The sequence below is a fragment of the Cydia splendana genome, chromosome 15 (genome assembly GCF_910591565.1).
Source record: "Cydia splendana chromosome 15, ilCydSple1.2, whole genome shotgun sequence".
In the NCBI taxonomy this organism is placed as follows: domain Eukaryota; kingdom Metazoa; phylum Arthropoda; class Insecta; order Lepidoptera; family Tortricidae; genus Cydia; species Cydia splendana.
Genome location: NC_085974.1, coordinates 1,119,426 through 1,131,562, shown reverse-complemented (window position 1 = coordinate 1,131,562; position 12,137 = coordinate 1,119,426). Strand labels below are relative to the sequence as shown.

At 40.8% G+C, this 12,137-nt stretch overlaps 2 protein-coding genes across 2 annotated transcripts; both read right to left on the bottom strand.

Annotated features, from left to right (window-relative positions):
* Positions 1-344: 344 nt before the first annotated feature.
* Positions 345-3,214, bottom strand: LOC134797319 (collagenase-like). The gene is made up of 5 exons (XM_063769542.1): positions 3,005-3,214; positions 2,159-2,426; positions 1,693-1,782; positions 652-842; positions 345-449 (listed from the first exon to the last, which is right to left on the bottom strand). The coding sequence occupies exons 1-5, from the start codon at positions 3,212-3,214 to the stop codon at positions 345-347; spliced, it is 864 nt and encodes a 287-aa protein (XP_063625612.1).
* Positions 3,215-7,479: 4,265 nt separating this feature from the next.
* LOC134797440 (trypsin alpha-3-like) lies at positions 7,480-11,881 on the bottom strand. Its single transcript, XM_063769680.1, has 5 exons — positions 11,632-11,881; positions 10,852-11,119; positions 10,259-10,348; positions 9,116-9,306; positions 7,480-7,690 (listed from the first exon to the last, which is right to left on the bottom strand). Exons 1-5 carry the CDS (start codon positions 11,839-11,841, stop codon positions 7,586-7,588), a joined length of 864 nt encoding a protein of 287 aa, XP_063625750.1. The 5' UTR covers positions 11,842-11,881; the 3' UTR covers positions 7,480-7,585.
* Between the last annotated feature and the right edge of the window lie 256 nt (positions 11,882-12,137).

Sequence of the window (12,137 nt, the reverse complement as noted above, 5' to 3'; positions counted from 1 at the left end):
GTAATTAGATGCAAACTAGACTAGGTGTATTAGCAAGGGCAGGCTACTATGCAAAACTTTAGAAGGATAAAGTTCGCTGGATAGAAAAAAAATCACGAAAATATGTCAAATTTTCATTTATTTTGCATACCATAGCAGTATAATTTTAGAATAAAATAGCTAGTGATATAGCCGAAGGATCTGACGAGCAACATTTTAAACAAAGCCAGGTTTTCACCTTTTATCGTAATAAAAGCTGCGCGACGGCCATATCTTCCATCGCAAGTTTCTCGCGGCGCGTCATTTCTTTTGTTCTTCTAATATTCTGGCTTTTGATCCCTCTCAATGTACCTATAAATGATATTTTACAAACGAGCCTGAATCCAGGAGGCATAGGCTGTGACCCTCATGTAACCAGCGGGATGGCCGCGCTGGCAGCCGTCACGGTGACCGAAGGAGGTCACACCGATCTGAAAAATATAGGTATCATCACTACACCTTATAAAACAAAGTCCCCCACCGCGTCTGTCTGTATGTTCGCGATAAACTCTAAAACTACTGAATGAATTTTAATGCGGTTTTCACCTATCAATAGAGTGATTCTTGAGAAAGGTTTGTTGATGAACATTGATTGGACATGAAGAAACTACCTATATAGAGAAAGATACTGACCAGCTGATTATTAGCGGCGTTAGCCAGAGGCCCGCCAGAATCTCCGCTGCACGTCCCGCGGCCGCCGGTGGTGTCAACACAGATAGTGGAATCAACAACGGTTGCAGTGCCGTAGGTGCTGGCGCACACGGCGTTGGTGATGACTTGCACCTGCACGTGGGACAGGACTTGGCTGGTTGGGAGAGAGCAGCCTGAAAACGAAGTTACAAGTGAAAGTTGGTGTAATATTTAATGAGTATCATAGGGGAGACTAAAGCTCAGAGACTCCTTTGGCTAGGCCATCTTGATGAGAGAGTTGAGAGAATAGATGAAGATCGGAATGTGAAAAGAGCGCACCTGGGCCGCCTAGCAGGAAGACGTCCTGTCGGACGCGCCAGATGTCGCTTGGGTGAAATGGTTGAGGCGGATCTGATGGCAAATTTTTAATTTCGATCGCTCGATTTCGTCACTAACGGAAATCGGCGAAATGCTTATTTTTGAAATAAGTACAAGCGATAGTAATTGGGAATCTAGTGGTATTGACCATTCGTTTTCATTTCTATTAGTAAAATTTAAATGCCTAGTAGTGGAGAAATTATTGAACGAAATACACGAAATCGTGCGGTCGAATTCAAACATCGCCCCCCTGTGCGAATTCGCCAATTGTTGCGAGAAACTAGTCTCATTTTGGATCACTGGGGCACCGAAGTAAATACCTATGTAAATAATGAGCATGAGTTGAGTTGAGAGTGGATGAGGAAAGAATATTGACATGTGGCAAACGATAGACACTGAATTAAAAATAACAAGTACCTACTCTACAATAAAGGTGACATTCGGATGGAAACAGCAGTAGCATAACAAAGAATACTGCTGCGCGTTGACGCGGGAAATGTCACTGTGAATTTCCTTGAACTGCGTTACTGCCATTTCCATTACTGCCGAGTAGAACGTTCAATCTGTTCCACTTATTTTATCAGGAACAATAAGGCTGCGACAGCAACGCTGGTGCATTCGTAATCCGAATGTAAGCATGCAGCTTGTAAAAATGACAGAACTTACCATCGCAAGTCAGGCCCCAGCCGGATGCCCAGGCCCAGGTGCCAGCGAAGTTGGCGGTGCCCGTGGCAATGGGGATAGGCTGGATATTATCTGTGGCACAAATTACAAATGTTAATATCTTAAGATGAAAATATTTTTTTTTAACTTATGTTGATATGCGACTTTATTTCCTAAAATCTAGCATTAATATAAAAAGTTGGTAGTGGAGGCCTCCACTAGAACCACCTCTTCACCGCTGAGGTCGAAGACTTGCGGAGTAGCCCCGACTGCCCCGAGGTCAGCGAGCGAACGGGACCAAATAGTAAAGCAAACCAAGCATGATAAAGAAATAAAAATAGTATAGTACTTACGGAGATATAAAAAAAATGTTAAGTCGGAGAAAGGATGATTCACGGTCCAAGTCCGGGGAGCTATAAATCTGGATAGGACATTCCAGCAATAACACTAATAGTAACGCAGAACTTACTGGTAAAGGTAACCCAGGGAAGCCTGATGATCGCGATATCATTGACAAGCGTGTTCATGTTATAGTTGGCGTGCATCTCAACATCGGTGGTGGTGACTCTGGTGCCGCCGGAGAAGAGAAGAAGGGAGCCATAGACGACAGTGAAGGAACGAGCTTGGGAAAACTGCGTGCGCCAGCAGTGGGCGGCGGTGATACCGCGGGTGTTGGAGAGGAGAGAGGAGCCGCAGACGGAGGTACCGCCAGTGGTCATGGTGATGACCAAGCCACCCTGGAAACAGTTTTAAGTAAAAGTACCTAGATTTAAAAGAAGATATGTACTCGTTTTTACAGTTTTAGTTTTATAGGACCCATATATCACGAGGACACCATCACGAGAAAATATACAATAACATGACAAACAAGGAGGATACATAAGATTAAGAGATATAGGACCAGTTGCACCAACCACATTTAGCGGACTGGTCAACATCACTCAGCAGTCAACTATGAAACTTCCGATACGATAAAATTTAGCGAACGCTTTAACGGTGACGATTTGGTGCAACCGACCCTAAGAGAGGTAAGTTAAGCTTTATTAAAATGCCTGGGAGAACACCACTAGCCACCCAGAGCTAAAAGTACAATCAAAGAATTTAATTACAGTTATTTCGTACCTTGGTACAGTGACAATCAATATGAAAATCGCTAGGGACCTCATACTATTGTCACTGTGGCAAGGAAAGAAATGGTACTGAAATTAAATTCTTTGACCGTACAATTGAATAGATGAACACCATTAGATTTTTTATCTTGGCAAATCAAATTGCTTTTGTCTCAGAAATTATCATCATGTGGGTGGATACTTACAGTATAACGGTACTGTCCAAGAGAGGCATGGCCACCGCCTACTATCCTCGTGCCATCGAAGTCCAAAGCCTCTTCAGCCGCCTTCAAGCGAGCCGCCAACGGTATACCGATCTTATTATGGTAGTCATTTTCCACTACAGATTCAGTAGGACCGTGTATGACCCCACCAGCAACCAGACCCACCAGGACGAACGCGACAAGGAGCTTCATGTTGAGACTTGCACTTGAATGTGCTCGATGTAAGTATTTTTTAAATCCTTTTATATCTTCGATGCAGTTGACAAGCTAAGCTAATTGATCGTCATTAATCTGGGATTAATTTTGTTTGATATGATTAAGAAGTAAGAAGATTACTCTGGAGAATCATGTGACTTGATTATTTATTACAAGAGCGATAGAGATGATTCCAGGCTATTTTTTTTGTTATTTATATGTTATTCGTAAGTGATTGTAATTTGTAATGCGATAGGAGTAGCACAGTGCCAAGGAGAATTTTCAAAAATTGCAAAGTTCCCATGAAAATTGTACACGGCGGGACGAAGTGCCGACACAAAATTAAAGAAATTTGAACCTTATGAAATTATATTTTAAATTTATATTTCTTCACTTTTATATCAACTTTTTTCCGCCGTGTACCGAATGTTCTCGGTGTTTTTTCTACACGTTCATTGCCAAACCTTCGTACAGTTTCGATTTAACTATATGACACTTGAAATATACGCCAATGAGTGACGTAAATGTTACATGAAATAGTAATCTGTAATCTGAACGGGAACTTTCTAAGTGGAAACTTGCATGAGAATGAAAGTTTTCAGAAATTTCGGAAATTTTGAAATATTTGTGCAACTTGCACATTGTTTTCTGTGCCATCCGTACTGGTGTTTTATAAACATATCATTTTGCGTATCATAACAACAGGTATAGGGGTTGCAATTAAGTTCGTGTTGTTGCGGAACTTGTGAATAAAAGGTAGAGCCTATCATTTCTCTCTCTCTCAACTTTATCTTGATGTCTATATCAGTAAACCTGCTATGCCAAGTTTCGTATCGTTTTCGTATAAATTGGGGATGCCGAATTCATTTATGGTATCATATTGACACCATTCCAAAATAAAAACATATTAAATATTTTAATTTTTTTAGTTCCTCTTCAGCTTCACGCTTTTTAAAGCGCTTAATCGATTAAGTTAAAAAAAATATATAGACATAGTTTAAGTCCCGGGGAAGGACATAGGATACTTTTTGTCCCAAAAATCATTCCAAGGAGTAGGTACCTACTTATACATATGTATTACCTATTATCTACCTATTATCATTTGAATATAAACTAAACTCCTACCATTATGTAGTCTAACAATACTACCATTTGAATTTATTGTGTCTTCATTAAAAGCAAAGTTTAATTAGGTACTCCTCTGAGACGTAACTCGTGCTGTACAACTTGTTTTAAGACTTAAGGAATGAAACAATCCAATTCGATGTTGCGCTGCATACCGCCAAAGGACCTGTTTTTTTGCAAGAGATGTACACGATAGTGCGCAAGCGATGACGTTAACGTGCCGGTGCCAAGGAGTACTGACGTGGTGGAGAAAATTAAATAAGGGCCGGTTCAGACGGGCTGCCAGTGGCGTAGTGGGCGCAGTGGGCCGTCGCCCACGGCCTTGCGCCTCAAGGGGGGCCTCGCGCGAGGCCCCTTCGGGCACAGTGAAAGAAAAGGGTTTCGGAGAAGCGATTTCGCCCACGGCTAGATTAGTTCACGCAACGCCACTGCGGACTGCAACCCTGTATCGGCTTCGGCCCTAAACATACATTTTCGGATACTTACTCATTAAGCTAATTTTATGGTTTAACTCACGTATTTTCACGAGAGTTCATGTTAAACGAGTAACTAAAAATACGTGAGTTAATACCGTAAAGTTAGCTTAATGTTAGTATGAATCACGACAGTTTAAATTCGATTACTTTTACAAATGTACCCTATTATAAACCAGTCCTGCGTTGCGCCCAGACGTTTGCCGTTTATGTTGATATGTATGTACTACCAAACTTTGTTATTGCAAAATCTGTGCAGTTAGCTTGTACTACTCTAGCCGCCTATAGGTATGGTCCTACCTATAGTCTGACAAGAAATTGTAGAAAATTATTAAGCGCGCCACTTCCTACGTAGCTGTCACATTTTTGACGTAAAATGCTTAAGCATGGCAACAATTTAGTACGGAACTTTTTTAGTTCCATTTTATTTAATTTCTACAATTTTTGTCCCACTATAATACTTACTCGTATTTTCTAATTTGATATAGGTATGTTCAAATTTCACTGGCAATTTTTGACTTTTTTCTTGTATAGCTGGGCCTCAGGAGGCTAGAATGTTTAATTCTTCTCCATCCTCAATCTCCCTCCTTGGCAAGATGGCGGGAAGTAAAAGCGGCCAGTTTGAGAAACGGCGCAGCCGCACAATGGCATTAACGAGGCCGATGCAGATGAGATGCGCCCAGATATACGCAGCTGCATTCAAACTTTACGCAGCTAACATGTCGGCGGCCGTTCGTGAAATCAGGCTGATCATAAAATTCCTAGGCATATCGTGAAACAAGGCAAGTCGTTTGCGATTTTTTTTATATTTGTATAATATACTTAATAGAATAGAATACAATATTATTTAAATCATTAAATTATACTGAAGCAGAAGAGCTATTACGAATCGTGTTCTAGTAAAACAATCTAAAATAACCAGACACACACGCGCGTAAACACACAGAAACACACACATACTCTAAAAATCAGACACACAGAATACTCACACACGCGCGCGTACACTCACATCATAATTTCATCTTTCTTTAATTTTAATATTGTTGAATTTTTTTATTTTATTAGCCTGTTGTAGTGTCCCACTGCTGGGCAAAGGCCTCTCCCCCTGATTTCCACAACTCCCGTTGTAGTGCCTTCTCCGGCCAGCCACTGATGAAGGTGTCAGTCGTCCCGCCTTCTCCGTCTGGGCCTGCCACGTCCGCGCTTCTTTTGTGGCATCCACTTGGTGGCTATACTAGCCCACCTATCCGGATGCATGCGGCAGACGTGACCCCCCAGTCCCACTTCAGTTGAATAATTATGAAATATAAAATGTCTAACATTGTAATATTACCTTACCTACGCTTGTAATTGGGAAGGAACTGGCTCTTGAGACACAGGGAAACCTACTTTGAGAGCCAGGAACCAATGTTATGTAACAACTCAAAGTTGCAATAAAGATTTTTTTTTTTATTCTATATCTGTGTTTATTTGTTTATTTATTTGTTTATTTGTTTATTAGGATCACCAACAGAAGATACAATTTACATACTAAATATAAGTAACACACTAAGAGGGCACATTTATTATTGCTCCCCCACTTATAGGCAATCACAGCATGCATTAAGTATTATAATGTTTGCCGCGCCACGATGTGTCCCGACCGGATGGTACAAGTTTGATCGGTTAATCCGTGTACTTAATTCATCTCTTTTTTGTATTAGCTGTGTAAAATGTGTGTAATCAATTTTTCAGTTTATTTTATGTTTCTTTACTTATTTTTTTGTCTGTTACCTTCCGTGATTATTTCTCACTTGATGGTCTAATCGGAAGATCAGCGCTGGAAGTCGCCAGCAACATGCTGAGATGGGACCATTTCGTGACACTTTATTTTTCACTATGTTTTTTCAATGTATGTCTGTTGTCTGTGTGTTTACGAATAAAAAACTATTCTATTCTATTCTATTCTATTCTAATTTACACATTTTAGTTAACACTCAAGAAAAAGACTAACTAAGTATAATTTACAATAATTAGAATAAGTCCCTATTAACAACTCAATATTAACAATAATTTTTCCACACAACGTAACTAAGGTGAGTTAGACGAGCTAGCTGAGGTTGCCAGCAGATAATAATTTGTTTTTAAACGAGGCTTCACTGTCGTGAAACACATCCAATGAGGGGACAATGTTAGCATGCTTGTTGTATAGGCGAGCCAGGCGAGGCAGAGGGGAGTGAGCTAAGAGGTTTCGACTACGACGCACATAGAGTAAGGCACAAGGATAACGTGGCAAACGAGACGGCACCTTTAGCCCTATCTGACTAACCATATGCATACAATCAATCTTGTCGTTTAGAAGCTTGTGCATGAACATCAGGTCCAGCATAATACGCCTACTACTAAGAGATATTAATTTAAATTGTTTAAGTCTTGTATTATATCCTTGGCGGCCTGTTCCAAAGCGATACGCAATATGTCTAGTAAATCGTTTTTGCAGTCGTTCAATCCTTTCAATATGTACTTTGTAACTAGGATTCCAGATAATGCTACAGTACTCAGTGTACATATGATAACGTTGATATGGAAAAAAAGTGCGACAAATTTCGAAATAGTTACGTGTTTTATTTCAAAATAATGTATAATTGCAACATTTAACAAGAAAACATTTGTAGCTATTTACAAAAATATATTCGTAAGTTCACCAGCAATTACAGTTGACATGAACTTTTAATATCACTGGTGGACGTACGTCGCCTGGTAGTAAGCGGTATCGTAGCTTATGGACAGGTTAGTAACGAGACTGGAGCCAGAAGGCGAACTCGGAGACGCGGGCGAAGCCGGCGGGGTGGCCGACCTGGCAACCGTCGCGGTGGCCGAAGGAAGTCACGCCGATCTGGAGTATAAATAAATAATGGGTAAATACAGAGAAACAGCTTCAGGGAATTTAAATGTATCTTGAGGGTCGAGAATGTCGCGAATTTTTGCCGAACATATAGTCCGTATCTTTAGGTATTTAAATAAAAGTAAACAAATAAAACGAGACTTAACGCAAACGAGTACGTCCGACACGTACTAGATCCATTCTAGATACGTTATAGTTTAGATACCTGTCAACTAGTTCTCTTTTGCAGCACAATTCGGGCAACCAATGTCACTCTTACGTTAGATAGAGTAAGATATCTATTAGATGTGAATTGGATCTCTAAGTCATATCCTGTGGAAATCGTTCAACAGTATCTCCACTTTTCGCGCAAATGTCAAATTTGACAGGTTAGATCTTAAACATATCGTTATCGTATCTTGGTCATGTCTAAAAGATGTCTATTATAAAATCCGAATCGGGCCGTAGGGGTTGGAATTTTTAACTATCTACAACATACAGTGTATCTAACTTGATGTTGTGGTTAATTTCGTAACATTTAATGTGATTGATAATAAAAATAATTAAGTACCTTTATAATTCGTTTTAATGACCATGAGATACCTATATGTAGGTACATACCTACGCTTCGTTTTGTTATCTTTGCTACAATAATCTCCATGATAAATAAAATCTTACTTTGATTACTTTGATTGATTGTTGCCTAATCTTATCCTTAAAATGAATTTAATCTGCCTAATTTTATCAAAGTGACAATTCAAATCAAAATGAAATAGGTATTTTGAGTTTTAATGGCGCTGGGTATTACGAAAAGGCAAATGACCAATGCCAGATATATTTGATGATTATTAAATAGGAGATATAATAGAAAAAGAAGAAGAAATAATTTCCACCGAAAGATCATTTAGGTACCTCATATTAAAATGTTTTTAAAACGAATCAGTAACTACGTAAGTATATAATTTTAGTCTATTGACATATTTCGTTTCGATCCATTTCAAGGAACATGACTGGAGCAGCAGTTTACGTGAATAATTCGTTTTAAACTTGTCCTAATATTGGAGTCGGTGACTGTGAAATGTGTCATAATAAAATCAAAACTTTGAAGAAATTGTAAATCAGATAAACCGTTCAATATCGATCGAGTCGGCTTCCGATGTAAAATGGGTTACTCAGAAGGAAAAAAAAAACGAAAAGTAAGCTCTGTGCATCTGAATCCTTATAGTGTAAATTTCATTCGATAGCGTGACGTTTGCGTTATGTCTATTTTTGTATGGGATATCGAACAGTGCGCCAAGCGGGACGTTTTGGAAACTCGAAATCCCATACAAAATGACACTTAACGCAAACGCGTCACGCTGATAGAATGAAATGTACACTAGGGGAACTGTAAGCCAGTGTTATGCAATTTCAATCATTTTCAACAATAATACTGACCAGCTCGTTGTTAGCGGCGTTAGTCAGGGGGCCGCCGGAGTCCCCGCTGCAGGTGCCGCGGCCGCCGGTGGTGGCGATGCAGATGGTGGTGCCCTGCACGGTGGTGGTGCCGTACGTGGCCGCGCACACATTGTTGGCGATCACTTGCACCTGCACGTGCGACAGGAACTGGGCGGTGGTGATGGAGCCACCTTCAAACAAAAAAAAAAAAAATAGACACGCCGGGACCCGGGTAAATGTCCTTAAACTACGTCCAAGACCACCGGTGGACGGGCAGCAGCGTCCCTCAAATTCGGTGTACTCGACTGCGATCGCCAACCCGCCTGCCAAGCGTGGCGATTATGGCATTCATCCCCCAAAGGAGGAGGCCTATGTTCAGCAGTGGACGTCTTATGGCTGAGATGATGAAACACGACGACTCTTTAACCCAGCGGTCGGCAGCCTTTTAGCAGCCAAGGGCCACAAACCAGTTAACGTTGTTGACGCGGGCCGCACTATGTTAATATTTATGACTTCATCAAACATTGTCATTTGTCAATATTACATACAAAATAACCAGGGAGTCTCGCTGGCCGCATGTTGCCGACCACTGCTTTAAACCCTTTGAGAGCCACGCCTATCGTGGGCGGCCTGCCATCGTAAACCTTGTCGGAATGCTCTAAAGGTGGTTGGGTAGTTTGGCGGTCAAAGGGTTTAAAATGAACTAAAAGATAAATATATTTCGAAGCAATGACAAAAAGTTATACAGATTTATTATCGTGACCCTCTTTTAATCTGATTTTATTTCAATTGTAGTCATGTAACCTTTTAGACGGGAAAATGCAAATGCATCGAGTAAAAAAATGGGTGGGATGTAAGTAAGTGTTGGTCTTAAGGCTTAGTCACGAAAGATTTACGTGAAAGATGAGAAACTACAAAAAATTGTAGCTGGTCATGATGAACAAAGAGTTAGTCACTGGCAGACTAATGAGGAACGAGGAACTATTCGGCAGACATTTTTTTACACTTAGTTTCATTACTGATCACTGGATTTCCAGAAACGTCAGAAGAATTCAGTAAAGTCCAGTTTAGATAAAATAATGTGCGAACATCGTGAAAGTTTATATCATAAATAATTAAAAAATAAAACATTATAAATCTTACCATCGCTAGTCAGACCCCAGCCGGAAGCCCAGGCCAAAGTGCCGGCGTAGTCGGTGTTGCCCGAGGCGAGAGCGATAGGCTGGACAGTGTCTGTAACACAATGTCAAATGTAAAATACAGATTGTAATACTCGTATAACAGGGCCAGATTTCCGCCTAGGCCCACGAGGCACGGGCCTAGGGGCCCAGGCAACCCAGCAATGGTTTGGGGTGGAGAAGGGGGTTCCCTAAATTTTAAGTGCCATACCAAGTGCATATTAGGGACCCTAGGTCTCTATATCCGGGCCTGCGTATACAGCAGGCGTCCATCCATGATGACGGATGGGCTTATAATATCTATTGGTGCTAAATTAGTGTCACTTTTTAATACCAGGTAATTAAGAGAGACAGAGACTGTCATTATGATGTCCTGACTCCTGAGGCTCGCGAAGTTGGAATCTCGACACAATGCGAATTTTAATTCGTTTGTGTTAAGTGTTCCGACTGAACGTCTAGCGACCTTCACCAAGGAGGAGTTATGGCCGAAATTTGTTGACAGTTGAAATAGGTAAACTGAAAATAAACCCCAGGAATAAGTTATAAAAAATTACTTACTGCTGTAGTTGACCCATGGAAGCCTGATAATAGCGATATCATTAACTAGCGTGAGCATGTTGTAGTTAGCGTGCGGCTCAACATCGGAGGTGGTGACCCTGGTACCGCCGGAGAAGAGCAGGGTGGAGCCGTAGACGATGGTGAAGGAATTGGCCTGGGAGAAGAGAGTTCGCCAGCAGTGGGCGGCGGTGACTCCGCGGGTGTTGGTAAGGAGACTCGAGCCGCAGACCGAGGTGCTGCCGGTGGTGAGAGTGATCAGCATACCGCCCTAAAACGTTTTACTGGTTATTAGTGTTAGGCATTTGTGAGAAGTTCTAGCCCTGGGGGCATATCCACAATCGTTTATAGAAAACGCCTATCGAACTTAAATGTTATTTGGAAATGATGACGTGACATGTCATCCCGATATATTCTCGATAAACGATTGTCTCGGTCCCTGCTAAAAAATAAGTTGCAAGAACAACTGAGGTAAATTGATATCCTGATACTTAAGTAACCGTTAAAAGGAACTTGTATCTATGAAAAAGTTTACTCATGAGATATAGATACAGCACAATAGATATTAGTGTCATCTTGTTTAGTTTTACCAGGCTTTACTGAAAAGTCTGATAATCAGCGTCACGTTGTGTGTCCTAGGACTCACTTCGGAACATCAAACTGAGTGAGGAACTTTATAGCGCAATTGACTATGTTCTAATAAAATATTAAATACTTGTGCTAATAAAAGAAAAGAGCATTTGCTGGATATGATAAAAGTTTGAAATATATAGGGGTACTTACGATAAAGGGGTACTGTTCAAGAGAGGCAGCGCCTCCGCCCACAATCCTGGAGCCATCGAAGTCCAAGGCCTCTTCAGCCGCCTTCAAGCGCGCCGCCAGTGGGATTCCGATCTTGTTGTGGTAGTCAAGCTCCACTACCGAGTCGGCGGGAGCATCTATGACACCACCAGCAACAAGTCCCACCAGAGCGAACGCGACAAGGAGCTTCATATTGAGACTGGAAATTGATTATACATAATCATCTATTACAAATCCTTTTATACCATTTTACCAAAAGATTCTGATGTCAGCTGAGTAATTGATTTTCATCTTATCTGGGATTATTTCTAATTAATTACTGATATGTTTTTAAATCGGACGGCTAGTGTCATCGCCTAAAGTGTACTATAATTATTGTGCCATGTCAATCAAAAGGGTACTTATTGTCGGTTGTCAAAAGGTGCCATTTCCAAATACCATGAGTTTAAACTTTATCGACCACCGACAATGTTGTACCTTTTGATTGA

Excerpts from the sequence above, each read along its gene's own strand:
- LOC134797319 (XM_063769542.1), bottom strand. The coding sequence starts at position 3,214 with ATGAAGCTCCTTGTCGCGTTCGTCCTGGTGGGTCTGGTTGCTGGTGGG. Across the intron at positions 843-1,692 it reads CTGGGGCCTGACTTGCGATG|GCTGCTCTCTCCCAACCAGC; the intron begins GTAAGTTCTGTC and ends CTTCGTTTTCAG. Across the intron at positions 450-651 it reads ACGCCGCTAATAATCAGCTG|ATCGGTGTGACCTCCTTCGG; the intron begins GTCAGTATCTTT and ends TATATTTTTCAG.
- LOC134797440 (XM_063769680.1), bottom strand. The coding sequence starts at position 11,841 with ATGAAGCTCCTTGTCGCGTTCGCTCTGGTGGGACTTGTTGCTGGTGGT. Across the intron at positions 10,349-10,851 it reads TCCATGGGTCAACTACAGCA|ACACTGTCCAGCCTATCGCT; the intron begins GTAAGTAATTTT and ends ATTGTGTTACAG. Across the intron at positions 9,307-10,258 it reads CTGGGGTCTGACTAGCGATG|GTGGCTCCATCACCACCGCC; the intron begins GTAAGATTTATA and ends TTTTGTTTGAAG.